General features: G+C 38.9%; 1 protein-coding gene across 12 annotated transcripts in view; it reads left to right on the top strand.

The window, feature by feature from the left end:
* MBOAT2 (membrane bound O-acyltransferase domain containing 2) overlaps nt 1-20,814 on the top strand; it is a 225,196-nt gene that overhangs the window by 62,883 nt on the left and 141,499 nt on the right. For 7 of the 12 annotated variants that reach the window (XR_005213268.1, XM_037812530.1, XM_037812532.1 and 4 more), the window contains exon 2: nt 18,139-18,271. The exons of 1 other annotated variant lie outside the window; for it this stretch is intronic. Coding sequence is in view for 4 of the 11 variants with exons in the window: in XM_037812530.1 (XP_037668458.1) it covers nt 18,215-18,271 (57 nt within the window). In the remaining 7 variants the exon portion in view is untranslated. The remainder of the gene's footprint in view (nt 1-18,138; nt 18,272-20,814) is intronic. 4 more of the 12 variants (XM_037812533.1, XM_037812527.1, XM_037812535.1 and 1 more) reach the window with 1 other exon arrangement.

Below are 20,814 nucleotides of genomic sequence, written 5' to 3'. Positions count from 1 at the left end.
CTCAATTCGATTCCATTGATCTATATGTCTATCTTTGTGCCAGTACCATGCTGTTTTGGCAACTGTGGCTTTATAATAAGCTTCAAAGTCAGGGAGTGTAAGTCCTCCCACTTCGTTTTTCTATTTTAGAGTGTCTTTAGCAATTCGAGGCATCTTCCCTTTCCAAATAAATTTGATAACTAGCTTTTCCAAGTCTGCAAAGTAGGTTGTTGGAATTTTGATTGGGATTGCATTGAATCTGTAGATGACTTTGGGTAGAATTGACATCTTAATGACATTTAGCCTTCCTATCCATGAACATGGAATATTTTTCCATCTTTTAAGGTCCCCTTCTATTTCTTTTAGTAGAGTTATGTAGTTTTCTTTGTATAGGTCTTTTACATCTTTGGTTAAGTTTATTCCTAGGTACTTGATTTTTTTAGTTGCTATTGAAAATGGTATCTTTTTCTTGAGTGTCTCTTCAGTTTGTTCATTTCTAGCATATAGAAACATTACTGACTTATGTGCATTAATCTTGTATCCCGCTACTTTGCTAAATTTGTTTATTAGCTCTAGTAGGTGTATCGTTGATTTCTCAGGGTTTTCTAGATATAAGATCATATCATCTGCAAACAATGACAGTTTTACTTCTTCTTTTCCAATTTGGATGCCTTTTATTTCTTTGTCTTGCCGGATTGCCCTGGCTAGCACTTCCAGCACAATGTTGAATAACAGTGGTGACAGCGGGCATCCTTGTCTTGTTCCTGATCTTAGAGGGAAGGCTTTCAGTCTCTCACCATTGAGTACTATGCTGGCTGTGGGTTTTTCATATATGCTCTTTATCATGTTGAGGAAGTTTCCTTCAATTCCTACCTTTTGAAGTGTTTTTATCAAAAAGGGATGTTGGATTTTGTCAAATGCTTTTTCAGCATCTATTGAGATGATCAATTGATTTTTCCCTTTTGAGTTTTTAATGTGTTGTAATACATTGATTGATTTTCTAATGTTGAACCATCCTTGCATGCCTGGAATGAACCCCACTTGGTCATGGTGCATGATTTTTTTAATGTGTCTTTGGATTCGATTTGCAAGTATTTTGTTGAGGATTTTTGCATCTATATTCATTAGGGAGATTGGCCGGTAGTTTTCCTTTTTTGTAGCATCTTTGCCTGGTTTTGGTATTAGATTGATGTTAGCTTCATAAAATGAGTTAGGTAGTGTTCCATTTTTTTCAATGTTTTGAAAGAGTTTGAGTAAGATTGGTGTCAGTTCTTTCTGGAAAGTTTGGTAGAATTCCCCTGTGAAGCCATCTGGCCCTGGGCATTTATTTGTGGGAAGATTTTTGATGACTGATTGGATCTCTTTGCTTGTGATGGGTTGGTTGAGGTCTTCTATTTCTTCTCTGGTCAGTCTAGGTTGTTCATATGTTTCCAGGAAATTGTCCATTTCTTCTGTTTGTTGCCATACAGTTGTTCATAATATCCTCTTATAATTTTTTTAATTTCTTCAGGATCTGCAGTTATGTCACCTTTTTCATTCCTTATTTTGTTTATATGGGTCTTCTCTCTTTTTGATTTTGTCAGTCTAGCTAGGGGCTTGTCAATCTTGTTGATCTTCTCAAAGAACCAACTTTTGGTGATATTTATCCTTTCTATTGTTTTTTTGTTCTCTATGTCATTTATTTCTGCTTTAATCCTTGTTATTTCTCTTCTTGTACTTGGTTTAGGATTGGTTTGCTGTTCATTTTCTAGCTTCTTCAGTTGATCCATTATTTCTTTGATTTTGGCTCTTTCTTCCTTTTTAATATATGCGTTTAGTGCTATAAATTTCCCCCTTAGCACTGCTTTTGCTGCATCCCATAGGTTTTGGTATGTTGTGTTCTCATTTTCATTCGTCTCTATATATTTAGCAATTTCTCTTGCTATTTCTTCTTTAACCCACTGATTGTTTAGGAGTGTGTTGTTTAACCTCCAGGTATTTGTGAATTTTCTAAGTCTCTGATGGTTATTGACTTCTAATTGTATTCCATTGTGGTCAGAGAATGTGCTTTGAATAATTTCAATCTTTTTAAATTTATTGAGGCTTGTTTTATGTCCCAGCATATGATCTATTCTGGAGAAAGTTCCGTGAGCACTAGAAAAGTATGTGTATCCTGGTGATTTGGGATGTAATGTCCTGTAGATGTCTGTTAAATCTAATTCATTTATCAGATTGTTTAGGTTTTCAATTTCCTTATTGGTCTTCTGTCTGGTTGATCTATCTATAGGAGAGAGTGATGTGTTGAAGTCTCCCACTATTATTGTGGAAACATCAATTGCTTCCTTTAGTTTTGCCAATGTTTCTCTCATGTATTTTGTGGCACCTTGATTGGGTGCATAGACATTTACGATTGTTATTTCTTCTTGTTGAATTGCCCCTTTTATTAGTATGTAGTGGCCTTCTTTGTCTCTCAAAACATCCCTGCCTTTGAAGTCTATTTTATCTGAGATTAATATTGCTACACCTGCTTTCTTTTGGCTGTAGCTTGCATGAAATATTTTTTTCCATCCTTTCACTTTCAGTTTCTTTGTGTCCCTGTGTCTAAGATGAGTCTCTTGTATGCAACATATTAATGGTTCATTTTTTTTGATCCATTCTGCGAATCTATATCTTTTAATTGGGGAGTTTAATCCATTTACATTCAACGTTAAAACCGTGAAGGCATTTCTTGAATCGGCCATCTTATCCTTTGGATTATGTTTGCCATATTTTTCCCTCTCTCTATTAATATCCTTTATTGTACCCATACCGAATCTCTTTAGTACTGAACCTTTCTCCAGGTCTCTCTGTCCTGTCTTTGTTTCTCTGTCTGTAGGGCTCCCTTTAGTATCTCCAGTAGGGCAGGTCTCTTGTTAGCAAATTCTCTCAGCATTTCTTTGTCTGTGAAAAATTTAAGCTCTCCCTCAAATTTGAAGGAGAGCTTTGCTGGATAAAGTATTCTTGGCTGGAAATTCCTCTCACTCAGAATTTTAAATATATCGTGCCACTGCCTTCTTGCCTCCATGGTGGCTGCTGAGTAGTCACTACTTAGTCTTATGCTGTTTCCTTTGTATGTGGTGAATTGCTTTTCTCTTGCTGCTTTCAGAACTTGCTCCTTCTCTTCTATGTTTGACAGTGTGATCAGTATATGTCTCGGAGTGGGTTTTTTTGGATTTATTCTATTTGGAGTTCGCTGAGCATTTATGATTTGTGTATTTATGTTGTTTAGAAGATTTGGGAAGTTTTCCCCAACAATTTCTTTGAATACTCTTCCTAGACCTTTACCCTTTTCTTCCCCTTCTGGGACACCAATGAGTCTTATATTCGGACGTTTCATATCATCTATCATATCCCTGAGGTCCATTTCGAGTTTTTCAATTTTTTTCCCCATTCTTTCTTTTATGCTTTCATTTTCCATTCTGTCATCTTCCAGGTCACTGATTCGTTGTTCAACTTCCTCTAGTCTTGTACTATGAGTGTCCAGAATCTTTTTAATTTGGTCAACAGTTTCTTTAATTTCCATAAGATCATCCATTTTTTTATTTAGTCTTGCAATGTCTTCTTTATGCTCTTCTAGGGTCTTCTTGATTTCCTTCATATCCCGTACTATGGTCTCATTGTTCATCTTTAGTTCTTTGAGTAGCTGCTCTAGGTGCTGTGTCTCTTCTGGTCTTTTGATTTGGGTGCTTGGGCTTGGGTTATCCATATCGTCTGGTTTTTTCATATGCTTTATAATTTTCTGTTGTTTTTGGCCTCGTGGCATTTGCTGAACTTGATAGGGTTCTTTTAGGGTTTGTAGACCAGTTGAAGTCCTTATCTCTAATTTATCAGATCTACAGCTTCGTGGAGTACACTTTCTCTAACTAACCAGCAGGTGGCGTCCACGAGCCACCTGTTCTCCACAAGCCAGATCTCCCCTGCTTAGCCTTTTTGGTGAGTAGGGGAGTGAGTCTTGTGGGGCCCAATTGGTGTACCAAGCTTGCGTGTGTAGTTGGTGTTGCCTGCCCTGTATGTGGGGCGTGTTTCTGGGCAGTCGGGGAGGGGGGGTGGCCCTAACAATCAAATCTCCCTGATGATCCTAGAGTTTTAAAGCTGCTGCAATAGTCAATCCTTCAGTTCAGTTCTGCCACAGTTTGTCTCTGCCACTGACGCACAAGTCTTTGGTATTGGCGTATGGCTCCTGAGACTTGCAAGTGGGCCCCTCTTCCAGGCTGTGCACCCTGGGTCCTCTGTTGAGGGATGACTGTGCTATGTCACAGGTGAGTGCCGTCCCCCCAGGGCAGTTCTGGGCTGCTGGGCTGTGTTGGGAGGCTCCCAGTCTGCTCAAATGATGGCTGAATGGGGCTCTGTTAATTCACACTGCTCCCCCTTCCCAGCTCTGGGACATTCAGCTGAGGTTGCAGGGAAGGCTAATGTCCACGCCCAGTTTTGTGGTGTGTGCCTGTTATTTGAAGCACTTCCGTCACACTGGGTTGTCTGGGGCAGCTCTGGGCTATGGGGCTGGCGATGGGCAGGAGTGTTTCCTGTCCACCAGGATGGTGGCTGTGAGCGGACACCCCCCTTTTCTTGGGAAGTTGTGTTGTTTAGTGAATTTTCTCAGCCACTGGATTATTGCCTTTTGTCTCAGAGCTCTCTTAGTTCTGCTCTTGACTTGACGTGCCCAAATTTCAATTCTTTGAAGCTTTCTGTATTGAGCTTCTTAGAGTAATTGTTTTAGAAAAAGCAAAAAGGATTTAAAAAAAAAAAAAAAAAACGGCCCTCCTCAGAGATCTAATGGGTTATTGAAATGCTAATAGACAAAGCAACCAGGGCCATTAAGGAAAGGTGCACAGGGCAGAGAGATCAGCTTTGCTTCGGGATTTGCATATGCGCCTCAAGGCCTGAGCTCCGCCCTTCCCCTTTCTGTGTTCACCAGAACTCCAAAAATCCTCTGCTTTTATTTTGGAGTTTTTCGTGTTGTTTTTTTTTTATGCCTGTCTCCTCTCTGCTGGGCTGGCTGCTCTCAGAGTCTCTGGTGTCTGGTCTCAGTCTATCTATGGTTGGAGTTTGAATCAGTAGAATGAGTTTCCGATAAGAGCAGCCACTGCAATTCTCCCTTCTCCTTCCCGGAGCTGACAGCCCCTCCTCCCCCGGGACTGAGCCTGGCAGGGAGGGGCGCGGGTCCCCTGGCCGCAAAAACTTACAGATTTCGCTGATCTCAGCAGTTCCACGTTTTCATGAGTGTTGTATGAAGTATGCCCAAAGACAGATTGCTCTGTGGTGTCCAGTCCTCGCAGTTCCTGGCTTTTTACCTACTTTCCTGGAGGAGTAACTAAAACATACAGCTCACCAGTCTGCCATCTTGCCCCGCCTCTGGTTTCTTTTTAAAGTTGCTATCTTTTTACTTAGACTCTCAAATATTGTTCATTCATTGTTTTCCTGATATCCTTTTGTTCTTTTTCTGCACTTTCCTTCATTTCCTTGAGCATTTTTAAGATCATTTTTTCCTAAAGGCTTTGTTTATATGTTCACAATCTTGCCTTCTTCATTGGTGTTTTCTGTCATTTTATCCTCTTTCTTTGGATGGACCATCATTTCTTTTTTCTTTGTCTTGTACTCATGTTTTGTACACTGTATATTTTAATATTTTAAAATGTTAGCTCTGGGATTTATTCCCTGGGATGTCTGTTTCTTGGTTTTGTAACCAGCTGGTGATTAGACAGAGTTTTCTCTTGAGCTTCAGCCCTCCTATCAGGAAGGTCTGCCCCAGGTGAATGCTGTGTGCAGGGTTTTCCCTGTGTTTCTGGACCTCTATCTTGTCCTGGGCTTTGCTTGTTGAGTTGTTTTGGAGTTCCCCTGTGTGCTGATTTGAAGCTGTTGTATACCCCAGGAAGTGCCATGTTCTTTTAATCCATTCCTGTGGGTGTAGACCTATTGTGGGGAGACCTTTTGGTTAGGTTATTTCCGTTGAGATATGACCCTCCCCATTCAAAGTAGGTCTTACTCCTTTATGAGACGATAAAGGACAGAAAAAGAGAGCGAGTTTTAGAGAGAAAAGCCCTAGAGATGCTAAGAGAGAACCCACAGAGGCTCAGGTAGCAGGCTACTGGAATCAGGAGTGTGAAAGCAACAGAACCCGGGAGCTAAGGACCAGCATACACTGGCTGTGTGCCTGACAGAGGAACCCCGGAGGCCAGCAGCCTTTCTTTAGAGAATGTGTCTTCCTCTTGATGCTTTAATTTGGAAATTTTCACTGCCTGAGAACTGTAAATTGTAAGTGAATAAATCCCTGTTGTAAAACCCAATCCATTTCTGGTATATTGCATTCCAGCAGCTTTAGCAAACCCAAACATCCTATTTACAGGAGTTTGGCTGGCCCCACTGTTTCCCAGGAGACAGACCCCCCTCTCCTGGCCATTTGAAACCTGCAGGCCTTTGTCCCAGACTCTCCATCTCTGTAATTTTTATGTTCCTTTTGTTCTCTGACACTGCTTTTGCCTTGAGGGTAAGTTCTAGGAGGAGTGCACACTGGAGAGAACTTTGCAAATTCAGTCTTTCCCAGCCCAAACAGGGTCAGGGACCAGGAAGGGGGCAGACTGGCTCCAGAGTACTCTGGGGAGGGGCTCAGGAAGGGTGCCAAAAGCTTCTCTGAAGGCTCCCCAAAGCTGAGCTTTCCTGGCCCGCCCAGCAATGCAGCCCTTCAGCTAACTGTTCCCCGCAGCCCTAAGGAGTCTTTAAATCTCTACCACCTCTGCCCCTGTCTGGGGAGAGTTGAACCAATGGCTGCCACCACCTTTGTCAGGGATGGGTTGAAACAGTAGCTGCCCTCAGAGCCGAGACCCAGAGATCTGAATTCCCTAATCAAAAGTCATGATCAGGTCCCAGCCATGCCCACCCCTGTTCTTGGGGAAGAGGATTTTTACATCCCTTTCTGTCACCAATACCTAACCAGGGACTGGACCTCATGGCAGCTTGCCAAGTGAGAGGGGAATGGGCACTAGTAGCTGCCGTGTGGAGAGAGCAATTTACAGTTCTTTACCGTAATTTATCAGCCTCTTCTTACTGCTCTTCCCTGGATGCTGTACATTGTTTTTCTGGCCCCTGGAGTTTGAAAATAGTTGTTTCAGACTGTTCCTGTCTGTTTAATAGTTGTTATGGTAAAAGGACTGAGTCCTGGAGCTCCCTATCCCTCCATCTTCCCCCAGATACCTACTTTTAATCTTTGTGGTTACCTGATTAATTCACTTTCTTTCTGCTTCTGTTTTGTACATGTTGGAAAAGCATACCGCTTTTTGTTTTCTATGGATTATCTGAACATATACCTAGGGATTTGTTAATTAGTAAGCCCCTGGGATTCTGGCTTTTAATTTTTTTTTTTAACAATATCAGCTCTAGCATGGATTAGGAGGCTATGGGATGTTGGTCTCTAGCCTTGCAGTTCTTTGTGACTTTGGGAAAGACAGTAGAATATTGTGTTCTAAGAAACAGACATGTCTTCGTAGAGCAGGGTTCTTTGATGAATAAATCCAGATTATTCTGCCTTTTTTGACTAAAACCAGTGTGCATTGTTTTTGTGGGATTAGCATAGGCAGTTACCATATAAATCAGGAGATGGGAAACGGCTGTCAGAAAGGCACATCAAATAAGTCCCTCTACTTTCTGTTCCCATGAGGACCCTGACCCTGGTCCTTGGAAACCTGAGTTCTAGTTTTTTACTCTTATGAATTTACTTATTCTAATTATTCCCTATTAGTGAGATCATACGATATTTGTTCTTTTGCATCTGGCTTATTTCCTCAGTGTGATGTCTTCAAGATTCATCCAAGTTGTCCCATTTATCAGAATTCCATTCCTTTTTATGGCTGAATAATATTCCATGGTATGTATATATTACCTTTTGTTTAACCGTTTTACTGTTGATGGTCACTTGGGTTGCTTCCATCATTTGACAATTGTGAGAAATGCAACTATGAACATCAGTGTGCAAATATCTGTTAGAGTCCCTGCTTTCAGTTCTTGTGGGTTTATACCTAGAATGGGGATTTCTAGGTCATATGGTAATTTTATACTTAACTTTCTGAGGAACCACCAAACTATATTCCACAGCAGCTGCACCATTTTATATTAACACCAACTATGAAGACGAGTGTTCCTGTTTATCTGCATATCTCTTCCATACTTGTTATCTTCCATTTTTTTTAATAGTAGTTGTTCTAATGGACACGAAATGGTATCTCATTGTGGTTTTGATTTGCATTTCCTTAATGGGTAACGATGCTGAGCAACTTGTCATGTGCTTATTGGCCATTTGTATTTTTGCTTTGAAGAAATGTCTATTCAGGTTTTTTGCCCATTTTTTAATTGAGTTTTTTGGTCTTTTTGATTGTTGAGTTGAGGGGTTTCTTTATATATTCTGTAATTAAACCGTATGGATGGGATATGTGGTTTCCAAATATTTTCTCCCATTCTGTAGGTTATCTTTTTATATTATGATGAAGTCCTTTGATGCACAAAAAACTTTAACTTTAATGAAGTGCCATTTATCTACTTTTTCTTAAGTTGCTTATGATTTGGGTGTAAACTCTAATAAATCATTGCCTAACACAAGGTCCTCAGGATGCCTCCCATTGTTTTCTTCTAGAGATTTTATACTTTGGGTTCGTATATTTAGTTCTTTTATTGATCTTGAGTTAATTTTTGTATATGGTGAAGTATAGGGATCCACTTTCATTCCTTTGCATGTGGATATCGAGTTTTCCCAATATTACTTGTTGAAGAGCCCATTTCCCCATGGAGTGGACTTGACACCCTCTCAAGAATCTATTGGAGATCCAAGATGGTGGCATAGAGAGGAGTGGAAGCTAAGTAGTCCTCCTGGAACAACTGAAAAAAAAAACCAGAAACAACTAGTAAATAATCTAGAATAACTGCAGGTGACAAACGTGACCGTCCACTCATCATACACTAACCTGAATTGGGAGGAATGCCCGAGATCACAGCATAAAATCTGTAAGTAAGAACTGCGGATCCAAATCGGGAGATGGTGGCATAGAGAGGAGTGGAAGCTAAGTAGTCCTCCTGGAACAACTGAAAAAAAAAACCCAGAAACAACTAGTAAATAATCTAGAATAACTGCAGGTGACAAACGTGACCGTCCACTCATCATACACTAACCTAAATTGGGAGGAATTCCCGGGATCACAGCATAAAATCTGTAAGTAAGAACTGCGGATCCAAATCAGGAGACCCCTCCCCCACAGCCCGAGCTACAAAGCCTCATGGTGCCAGAGAGAAGCTTTCTCCCAGCAAGCAAATATAGCTCAGCTGAGATTCAACTGGGGTTTTAATTAGCAAGTGTGATCTGCTCACTACGAGGTACGAATCCCCAACAAGTAGACAGAGGCTTTGGGTGACGACTGACCTTGGAGGGCCGGAGGGTCACCTCAGACGACCTCTGTTCCTTTTTCGACTCAGTGGAGAAAGCCTCGGCCATTTTCAGTTCCCAGTTCTGTGACCCAGACAAGGGTATAGCACAGGCAGAGAGAGACCATTGAGATGCTAATGACCTCCCCCTAAGGCATCTATCTACTCTAAGAGGAAAGGGGTGAGGCCCAGCTCTACTACCTGCCTTTCATTCAGAACTTACACCAGTCAAGAATTATAGGCTCATCTTTGCATCAGGCTGAGAGCGCCCCTGCACGGCCTGGCGGCCTGGGGCTTCCCTTGAGGGACGATGTGCACTAGTGACGTAACACAGCCTTCCCTCAGCAGAGGTTCTGGAAGATCACAGCTGAGAAGGGGGGCCCGCTCGGAAAACCCAGGGATGCTACATCAATGCCGGTGGTTTGTGGGTCAGCAACAGAGAAAATCTGGGGCAAAACAGAAATGAAGGCTTAGACTCTTGCAACAGCCTTGAATCTCTGGGAACACCTGGGAGGTTTGAATATTAAAGCTGCCCTGCCTGCTTAACCACCCAGACACATGCCCCACATTCAGGGCAGACAGCCCCAACAACAAACCCAAACTGAGTTCATCAACTGAACCCCACAAAAATAATTTCCCCACGCACCACAGAGACAGAGTTGGGGAGAACTGACTTGAGGGGTATAGGTGACTTGCAGACACCATCTGCTGGTTAGTTGCAGAAAGTGTATGCCACCAACTTGTATTTCTGAAAAATTAGATTGGTATTTTTTTTTTTTACAACTTGAAAGAACCCTATCAAGGAAAGCAAAAGCCAAGAGGCCAAAAACAACAGAAAATCTTAATGCATATAATAAAACCAGACGATATGGAGAACCCGATCCCAAGCACCCAAATCAAAATATCAGAAGAGACACAGTACTTGGCACAATTAATCAAACAGTTACAATCGAGGAACGAAAACATGGCACAGGATGTTAAAGGTGTAAAGAAGAACATGGAGCAGGATAAAAGGGACATAAAGAAGACCCTAGAAGAGCATAAAGAAGAAATTGCAAGATTAAATAAAAAACTAGAAGATCTTAAGGAAATAAAAGAAATTGTTAGCCAAATTAAAAAGACTCTGGATACTCATAATACAAGATTAGAGGAAGTTGAACAATGACTCAGTGTCCTAGAGGTCCACAGAACAGAAAATGAAAGAACAAAAGAAAGAATGGAGAAAAAAATAAAAAAAATCCAAAAGGATCTCAGGGATAAAATAGGTAAAATAAAACATCCAAATTTAAGACTCATTGGTGTCCCAGAAGGGGAAGAGAAGGGTAAAGGTCTAGAAAGAGTATTCAAAGAAATTGTTAGGGAAAACTTCCCCAACCTTCTACACAATATAAATACACAAAGCATAAATGCCCAGCAAACTCCAAATAGAATAAATCCAAATAAACCCACTCCAAGACATATTCTGATCAGACTATCAAATACTGAAGAGAAGGAGCAAGTTCTGAAAGCAGCAAGAGAAAAGCAATTCACCACATACAAAGGAAACAACATAAGACTAAGTTGTGACTACTCAGTGGCCACCGTGGAGGTGAGAAGGCAGTGGCATGACAGATTTAAAACTCTGAGAGAGAAAAATTTCCAACCAAGAATTCTTTATCCAGCAAAGCTCTCCTTCAAATTTGAGGGAGAGCTTAAATTTTTCACAGACAAACAAATGCTGAGAGACTTTGCCAATAAAAGACCTGCCCTACTTCAGATACTAAAGGGAGCCCTACCGACAGAGAAACAAAGAAAGGAGAAAGAGGTATAGAGAATTTTAACAGACATGTATAGAACCTTATATCCCAAATCACCAGGGCACTCATTTTTCTCTAGTGATCACGGATCTTTCTCCAGAATGGAGCATATGCTGGGACATAAAACAAGCCTCAGTAAATTAAAAACAAACAAACAAACAAACAAACAAAAAAACCACAGTTGAACATATTCAAAGCACAATCTCTGACCACAATGGAATACAAATAGAAGTCAATAATTTTTGAATTGTAGCTCCACTATTTACTTCCTACGTGATATAAAATACACAAACTCTAATGACAAATCAGTGGTTTTGAACTCAATGTAAAATATGTAATTTTTGACAAGAACTATATAAAGGTGGGGGAATGGAGGAGTATAGGTACATAGTTTATGTGTCCTATTGAAATTAAGTTGGTATCAAAGAAAAACAAGATTGTTATGGATTTAAGAGTTTAATTTTAAGCCCCACAGTAAACACAAAGAAATTATCAGAGAATATGACCATAGAGATGAAAAGTAGAGTATGGGTTAAGAGAAATGGGGGAAGGGGTAATGGGGAGTTAAGAAATGAGTGTAGGGTTGCTGTTTGGGGTGAAGGCAAATTTCTAGTAATGGATGGTGGGAAGGTGATAGCATTACAACATTCTAAATGTGATTAATCCCACTAATCGAATGCTAGGGAGGGGGTGGAATGGGAAGATTTAGGCTGTATATATGTTTCCACAATTGAGAAAAAAAAAAAAAAAAAAGACAGTCTAAATACATGACAGTTGAATGCCAAGTATGACCGTGGATGGGATCTGAGAATGGAGGACCGGAGCCTTAAAGGGACACAGTTGAGACATAAGGAAAAGGAAATATAGAATGTAAGCTTTGTATCGTTGAATCTCTTGTACTTCTTAGCTGCACTTAATGGGATTGCATAAAAGAATGTTCTTGTTTATGGGAATTGTGTATGTGAATTATAGTGTTTGTTCAAGGATGTGTGCAGCTAGCACTCATGTTCAGAAGACAGAGCAGCAGATGATGGATGATAGATAGGGAGAGAGGGAGAGAAGGAGGGAGGGAGGGGAAAGAAATAGTGGTGTGACAACATGTTAAAGTTAGTGGATCGGGGTATCGGGGGGGGGGGTCAGGGAATGCTGGAGTTCTGTGTATGGGGTTTGTATTGTTTTTGGAACTGTTCCTATAACTTTGAATTTATTTCAAAGTAAAATGTAAAAAAAAAAAAAAAAATCTATTGGCCATAAATGTGAGGGTTTATTTCTGAGTTCTCAATTTGATTCCATTGTTCTGTATGTCTGTCCTTGTGCTGGTACCAAGCTGTTTTATTTACTGTGGCTTTGTAATAAGTTTTAAGATCGGGAAATGTGTGTCCTCCAACTTGGTTCTTTTTCAAAATGTTTTTGGCTATTTGGGACCACTTACCTTTCTATATAAATTTGATTATTGACTTTTCCATTTTTGCAAAGAAAGCAGCTGGAATTTTGATTGGGCTTGCATTGAATCTATAAATCGCTTTGAGTAGTATTGACATCTTAACAATATTTAGTCTTCTAATCCATGAACATGGGATGTATTTCCTTTTATTTAGGTCTTCTTTGATTTCTTTTTCTTTTAGCAATGTATTGCAGTTTTCTGTGTATGTCCTTTACATCCTTTGCTAAATTTATTTCTAGATATTTGATTCTTTTAATTGCTATTGTAAATGGAATTTTTATAATTAACTTTCCTCAAGATTGTGCATTACTAGTGTATAGAAACAATATTGATTTCTGCATGTTGATCTTGTCCCTGCCCCTTTGCTGAATTCACTTATTTACTCTGGTAGCTTTGTTATGGATTTTTCTATATATAGGAGCATGTCATCTGTAAATACTGAAAGTTTTACTTCTTCTTTTCCAATCTGGACGTTTTTTATTTCTTTTTTTTGCTTCATTGCTCTGGCTAGAACTTCCAGTACAGTGTTGAATAGCTGTAATGACAGTGGATATCCTTGACTTATTCCTCATTTTAGAGGGAAAGCTTTCAGTCTTTAACATTTGAGTATGTTGTCAGCTATGGGTTTTTTATATATGTCCTTTATCATGTTGAGGAAATTTCCTTCTATTCCTATTTTTCTAAGTGCTTTTATCAAGAAGCAGTGCTGAATTTTGCCAGGTGACTTTTCTTCGTTAATTGGGGTGATCATGGTTTTCCCCTTTGTTCTATCAACGTGGTATATTACATTGATTGATTTTCTTATGTTGAATCACCCTTTCATTCCTGGTATAAATCCCACTTGATCATGGTGTATGATTCTTTTATTGTGCTTTTGGATTCTGTTTGCTTATATTTTGTTGAGTTGTGTATCTGCATTCAAAATGGATATTGTTCTATGATTTTCTTTTCTTATAGTATCTTTATCTGGCTTTGATATTAGGGTGAGATTGGCCTCATAGAATGCGTTAGGAAGTGTTTCCTCCTCTTCAACTTTTGGAAGAGTTTGAGAATTTTTTAATTCTTTTTGGAATGTTTGGTAATATTCATCAGTGACATCATCAGGTCCTGGGCCCTTTTTGGAGACTTGGGATTGTTTATTAAATCTTTTACTAGTCTGTTGAAAACTTTTCTTTCTTCTTGAGTCAGTGTAGGTAGGTTTTTGTGTTTCTAGGTTTTTGTCAAGTTTATCAAGATTATCTGATTTGTTGGCCTATTGTTATTTGTAGTGTCCTCCTATGATCATTTTTATTTCTTTGGGTTTGGTGGTAATGTCTCCCTTTTCATTTCTGATTTTAGTTAATTGTATCCTCTCTTTTTTTCTTTTCCACCGTATCTGAAGTTTTGTCAATCTTACTGATTTTTTTGAGGATCCAACTTTTGGTTTTGTTGATTCTCCTTCTAACTTTTTTCCCTTTCTTTATTTTATTTATCTCTGCTCTATTATTTGTTATTTCCTTCCATCTGTTTGCTTCAGGTTTAATTTGTTCTTTTTCTAGATCCTCCAGTTGTGAAGTTGGGTCTCTGATTTGATAACTTTCTCTTTTTTAATGTACAAATTTAGAACTATAAGTTTCCCACACCAATTTCCCCATATTGGTGTGGAATATTTATTACAATTGCTGATAGCACATTGTTTTCTTTGTTTTAAATAGCAAAGTTATTAAATTGGAACTTTCTCATTGGGACTCCCTTGTATGCAACAAGGAACCCTCTCCTTGTCTTTAGCATTCAACAGTTTGACTTCTATGTGTCTGGGCATGGTTTTTTGTTGTTGTTGTTTTTGTTTTTGTTTTTTAACTTTTTCTTTCAGTGATTTAAAAACACAGAAAGAGAAGGCACTCCACTTAGGGTTGGTTAGGAATCCATAGATGGCTAAAATGTAGTCCAGGTCGTGAGAAGCTGATAGTCTAAAGGGAAAGTCCCAACTAGTCCGCCAGTAAGTGACAATTCAATACGATGAGCATTAGGAATTATTTAAAAAGTGTTCTGAAAGTCCAAAAATATGAGTAAAGATTACAGAATTTATAGCTTGTGAGGAGCTGGGTGGAAGTGGTGATCCCATTATTTAAGATTGGGGACATAGAAGGAAAGGTATATTTGATGGGATGATAAGATGGGTCAGGGTGCAGTAAAGAATTCAGTTTTGGATGTGCTTAATTTGAATTTTGTGCAGAATGTTATACTTACTGGGTAATCTGTAAATTTTTATTGTGGTTTATAAAAAGCATTTTTTATAGTTCGTAGGACTGAATTCATTTTTGGTGTTTCCAGAAGGTTGTTTTCTAAAAGTATTTAGCTGAGGTAAGCTTTCTGTTCCTTCAATATTTTTTTTCATTTATACTTCCTTAGGACTTTTTCGGTTTTGTTTTTTTTTAATGACTTTTAACATATCTGGTAAATGTCATAGCAAATATTAAGTTCCTAAGCAATATTTTGTTTCCTAAAATATAGTTAATTTGGGGCCCAGTTGTGACTTTACAAAGACTGTATGTTGGTGGTGTTACATTCAGAAACTATGTCAAAAGCAGAGAAACATTGTTTTTTTTATTTGCATAGTGTGTAGATGCATCAGACAAATAAGGTTGGTGAAGAGTTTGGAAACCGTGTTCTCCAAATAGCATTTGATGACTTGGAATGGTTTACTCTAGAAAACAGCAACTTAGGATTGTACCATCTTCAAATTTTTTAGAGGTTGTCCTTTGGAAAAGAGTTGGCTTTATTTTGTGTCTTCCAGGAGACACAAATAGGCCAGCTTTTCCTTCTTCTTCTTCAAAAAAGAAAACTGGTTTGGCCTCTAGTTTACATTAGATTCTGTGTTCTGCATGACGCGTATACAGTGACTGCCCTCAAGGAGCTCATTGCTGAGTGCAGGTGATAGACAAGTATTCTGATTTTTAAAACCATGTACTAAACACTGTGAAGGAAATGTGTATCAGTGCTATTAGACTACAGAAGTGGGCACTTGACTTGATCTGGGTGGGGATGGAGGCCAGGTGAACGGCAATAAGGACTTCTCAGAGGAAGTGACACGGAAGCTAAGCATTACATCACAGAGACGCATCCTTGTGTATAACAGTGTTGGTCACTTAAGAGTGTGGTCAGGAAGAGGACGACTTAAAGTTTCTATTCAAGAGCAGTTTCAGTGGAGGCGTTGGAGTGGAAACCAATGTATGGGAGGTGACAGAGTCCTTAGTGGGCACTTAATACATGTTTGTGGGATCAAGGAGAGAGTGAAAGTAGAAGTCGCAGAGTGCCTGTCTAGAAGCTTGCCTGTAAGGGGAAGAAGAAAGCATGACTAGATAGTGGGAGAAGTAGCAATGTACAAGAGTATTTTTTCATTTTTTTTTTAAAGAATGTTATGAGTTACAGTTCCACCATTTCACTTATTTCCTTCTAGCTATTCTAATGCCCTAGCATCTAAAATAATATTTTTATAAAGAGTCAGTATTCATAATCATTTGTTAAATCCTATCTTGTCTGTGTTACTCCTTCCTCTTGTTTAATCACTTTCTCAATCTTCAGGTGTGTCTAGGCAGTGACCACCCTAATTTGTTTATATTGGAAAGGACTGTTGACCGTATGGGGAAGGGGGCTGCATCTGACAGTTGATCTTATAGAGGCTGTTGCCTCTGGGTTTTAGGACTTGTCTGACACAGGAACAAACACTCTGGTGGCCTTAAGTTTCTGAGAGATAAACTTAGTGAATGAAACTTTTATAGACTCTCAGATAGGGACCTAGGCATTTTGGGAATACTGTTGGTTAGGGCTTGGCATACTGTGGCCATTTGTAATATTTAAATACAGCTTGCATAAGAGTAGCCTCTAGGATAGCCTCTCGACTCAATTACAATCCCTTAGCCACTGTAACCTTATTTTGTTACCTTTCTTTCCCCTCTTTTGGTCAAGAAGGCATTTTTAATCCTTTGATGCCAGGGCCAGGCTCATTCCTGGGCGTTGTGTCCCATGTTGCCAGGGAGATTCACTTCCCTGGGAGTCATGTCCCACTTATGGGGGAGATTAATGAATTTATTTGCTGAATTGGGCTTAGAGAGAGAAAGGCCACATCTGAACAACAAAAGAGGTTCTCTGGAGGTGCCTCTTAGGCATAATTTTAGGAAAGCTTAGCTTCCCATTTACAGCCCTAAGTTTTATAAGAGCAAGCCTCAAGATCAAGGGCTCATTAAGTAGGGGGTTCCTGATTTCACATAGCATATATTCTGACCAAGATAAACAATCAGTGTTTCACATTATCTTTACTTAGTTGTACAGTCATCATCACTCTCAATTTTAAACAATTATCATAACAAAAAAACATCACAGCTCTTATCAGCCGCTAATTATTCATCCCTAGTATTAATGTAGTGCTGGTAACATATTCCTGTTAAACATAGTCTGTAATATGTAATGGGTAGTTTTTCCATATACCACTCTATTGCTAATTCTTGGTACCAGTGTCATATCCAAGAAGTATATCATGCAAACACTGATACTTGTAGTGCTACTGTGTGGGTTACATGCCTTTAAACAACCACTTTTAATTATGTTTGCCTTCAGTGCGGCACTGATACTTAAAATCCCATTAATGAACCATCATCACCCCTGTCCATTCTCATTCCTTTAAGTTCACCCTCATTATCATGCCTGTATATATTAGGTTTTCATTCCCCCTTCGCTAGCTTCTGTCTATCTCTAGGTCCCCTGTATTCTACATTATATGACACTGATTTTCTTTTGAAGACACTATTTTTTAAAAAGATTGTGGAAATATTAGCCTGTTTATATGTTGAAGGGAAGAGCTAGTGGAGAGAAAGATGTTGAAGATTCAGAAGAGAGAGGAGGTAATTGATGGAGCTGTGGTCCCTAAGGACGTGGGAAAGTATGGGATTCAGAGCCCAGGTGGTTGGATACAATTGATGGAAGTTAAAAGCAGGCAGAGTTTAGCTCCCTGTCAGGAAGAACTTTTAAAAAATCAGTGGTTTACAACAATAGAACAGATTGGCTTGTGAAATAATGAGCTTCCTGTCTCTGGAAGATGGTTGATGGAAATGGTGTATTGCCTGGGAGCTAGATTGGATGATCTTTTAGGACACTTCTAATTTTAACGTTTTATGGGTTTAAGCATTCATAATAAACTAAAGGTACGAACAGATATGCTTAAAGTCATTTAAGAAAGAGTTGTCAATTTTAATTACTTCTATATTGTGAAACAGAATACACATACAGGGAAGCATAAACATATGTAAAGTGTGGTAGCAAAACTGCTAGATATTCACCAGAAGTCTGTTTTCTTCCTTATCTTGGGCACACAGCTCAGCCACACCTCCCAATCTGCCTGGTGTTTTGGTGGGCTGTCTGCCCGTGGAATTTGAATGAAAGTGATAATTTGCCTCATTTTCAGACTAAGGATCTTCAGAAACAGTGTGCCTTTTCCATGATTTCATGTTTCCCTTCTTACAGCTCGATGCAGCAGTAATGAGTTTCTGGATGAGGAAGCCACAGGACAGAGGGCAGCAGAACCCCTGAATCACCTTGCATGGCAGGGCTGCTCACAGACCAGGAATATCTGCTTTGGATGGTTACACGAACCTCGGTTTTGTCTTAGTCATTGTATTTTGTGTCTGTTTATTACATTATCTCATGTTGCCCTAATTAATGCCTAAAATTTAACAAAAAATTGTGAAGTCAACACCTGTGTAAACACCCTGCGCAGGAAGTAGAACATCACCAGCCCTCAAAAGCCCTTTTGTGTCTATCTGTGAATGTAGTCTGTTCCTTTCTTTCGTGGATAATCATTTACAGGCTCTTCTTTATATTTTTGTCACTCACATATGCATCCCTAGACATACCTGGCCACTTTTGAGAGATCCCATTGCTCTCCAGCGTGGTTTACACTTGGGATTGTCAGTTGGAAGTCTGGACGTGTATAGTGGTATCTGATTGGGTTTAATTTTGTCATTTTATATTTAAAAAGTGGTTCTTTACCTTTGGACCCCATGATATCTACTTTACTTTAAGGTTTGTTTTGGTAGATTAGCTTGATTGATGAGGACACTGTTTTTCAAACATAGCTGCATGAGTTTGGCCTGGGATATTAAAAAAAAGACAAAGAGAATCCAAAGTCCCATTTCAGACTTAAAGAATAAAAACATTCTGAGACTAGTATCCAATCTATTTTTCACTAGCTGTTCACATAGCTAGACTTGCACAGGTGGATTAGAGCTCAGTGCCGATTTGAAGCTCAAGACTGTTAGGGCCTCAGAGCCCCTTCGATCCTTGGCCTCAGCCTGTGTACATTCCCAGCCCAACCTCACCCACTCCCTTCTCCCAGTGAGGGGTCTCATAAATACTTGCTGTTCACCTGAGGAGAAATGGGCTAAAACGTAAACGTGCTATCCAAACTTCTTTTTTTAGAGAAGTTGTGGATTTACAGAAAAATCGTGCATAAAATACAGGGTTCCTATATACCATCTTATTATTAACACCTTGCATTGGTGTGGTATATTTGTTACAGTTGATGAAAGTGCATTTTTATAATTGTACTATTAGCTCTAGTGTGTATTTTAACGTAGGATTTACTGTTTGTGTTTGTAGGGGTCCATAAATTTTTTTAAAAATTTTATGCTATTAGCATTGATACAACCTAAAATTTCCCTTTTGTAACCACATTCAAATATATAATTCAGTGTTGTTAATTACATACACAGTGTTGTTCTACCATTACCACTATCCATTACCAAAGGTTTTACATCATCCCAAATAGAAACTCTGTACATTTTTAATTTAATTCTATTGAGATATATTCCAACTAAGTGCTATCAACTAAGTCATCCAAAGTGTACAATCAGTTATTCACAATACCATCATATAGTTGTGCATTTATCACCCCAATCTGTTTTTTGAATATTTTCCTTGTGCCAGAAAAAGTAAAAATAAGAATAAAAAATAAAAGTAAAAAAGAACACCCAAATCATCCTCCCCCTCCCACCCTATTTTTCAGTAGAAGAAGTCCCCGTTCTTCTACTCATCCATCCATACACTGGATAAAGGGAGTGCAATCCACAAGGTTTTCACAATCACACTGTCACCCCTTGTAAGCTACATTGCTATACAGTCATCTTCAAGAGTCAAGGCTACTGGGTTGCAGTTTGATAGTTTCAGGTATTTACTTCTAGCTGTTCCAATACATTAAAACCTAAAAAGGGTTATCTGTATTGTGCATAAGAATGCCCACCAGAGTGACCTCTCAACTCCATTTAGAATCTCTCAGCCAGTGAAACTTAATTTCGTTTCATTTTGCATCCCCCTTTTGGTCAAGAAGATGTTCTCAGTCCCGCAGTGTCAGGTCTAGATTCATCCCTGGGAGTCATATCCTGTGTTGCCAGGGAGATTTACACCCCTGGGAGTCAGGTCCCACGTAGTGGGGGGAGAGCAGTGAGTTCACCTGCCAAGTTGGCTTAGCTAGAGAGAGGAAACTCAGTACATTTTAAGCATTAATTGCCTACTCCCTATCTCTACCCCATTCCCTAGTAACCTATATCTATATTCTAACACTATGAGTTTGCTCAAAATTCATTTTTACTAATAGAAAAGTAACAGAACATATTTTGTTTTCTGTTCACAGAGATATGCAGGTAGCAATTGATATTTTTTTTAAACTGTATTTATTGATTTGTTGAGGATTGTAATCCCCTTGAGCTGTCTTGGAATTTAAGCTTTCTTACTCTAAATTTATTATAAGTCAGTTGTTGGCTTATAGACTGCTTAATTATTATGTGGAGGGTGATTAAACTCTTCTGTGGCATGTGCGGCAGTTTAAGTATATATATTTTCATAAGAGAGAAGAATAAAACTTTAAAAATATAGTATATTAGTTGTACCAGCACTGTCCAATAGAAGTATAAAGTGAATAACAAAAGCTAGCCACATGTAATTTAAAAATTTTTAGTAGTCACATTAGAAAGTAAAAGGAAACAGGTTAAAGTAATGTTCATACTATGTTTTTCACTAGTATTCCAAAATACTATCATCTCAATATGCAATCAATATAAAATTATTAATGTTGTATTTTACATTCTTATTTTTTTCATACCGTGTCTTTGAAAGTTGATGTGTCTTAATGACACCTGAATTTAG

This window comes from Choloepus didactylus, chromosome 20 (assembly GCF_015220235.1).
Source record: "Choloepus didactylus isolate mChoDid1 chromosome 20, mChoDid1.pri, whole genome shotgun sequence".
NCBI lineage: Eukaryota > Metazoa > Chordata > Mammalia > Pilosa > Megalonychidae > Choloepus > Choloepus didactylus.
This window is presented reverse-complemented; position numbering and strand designations above follow the sequence as displayed.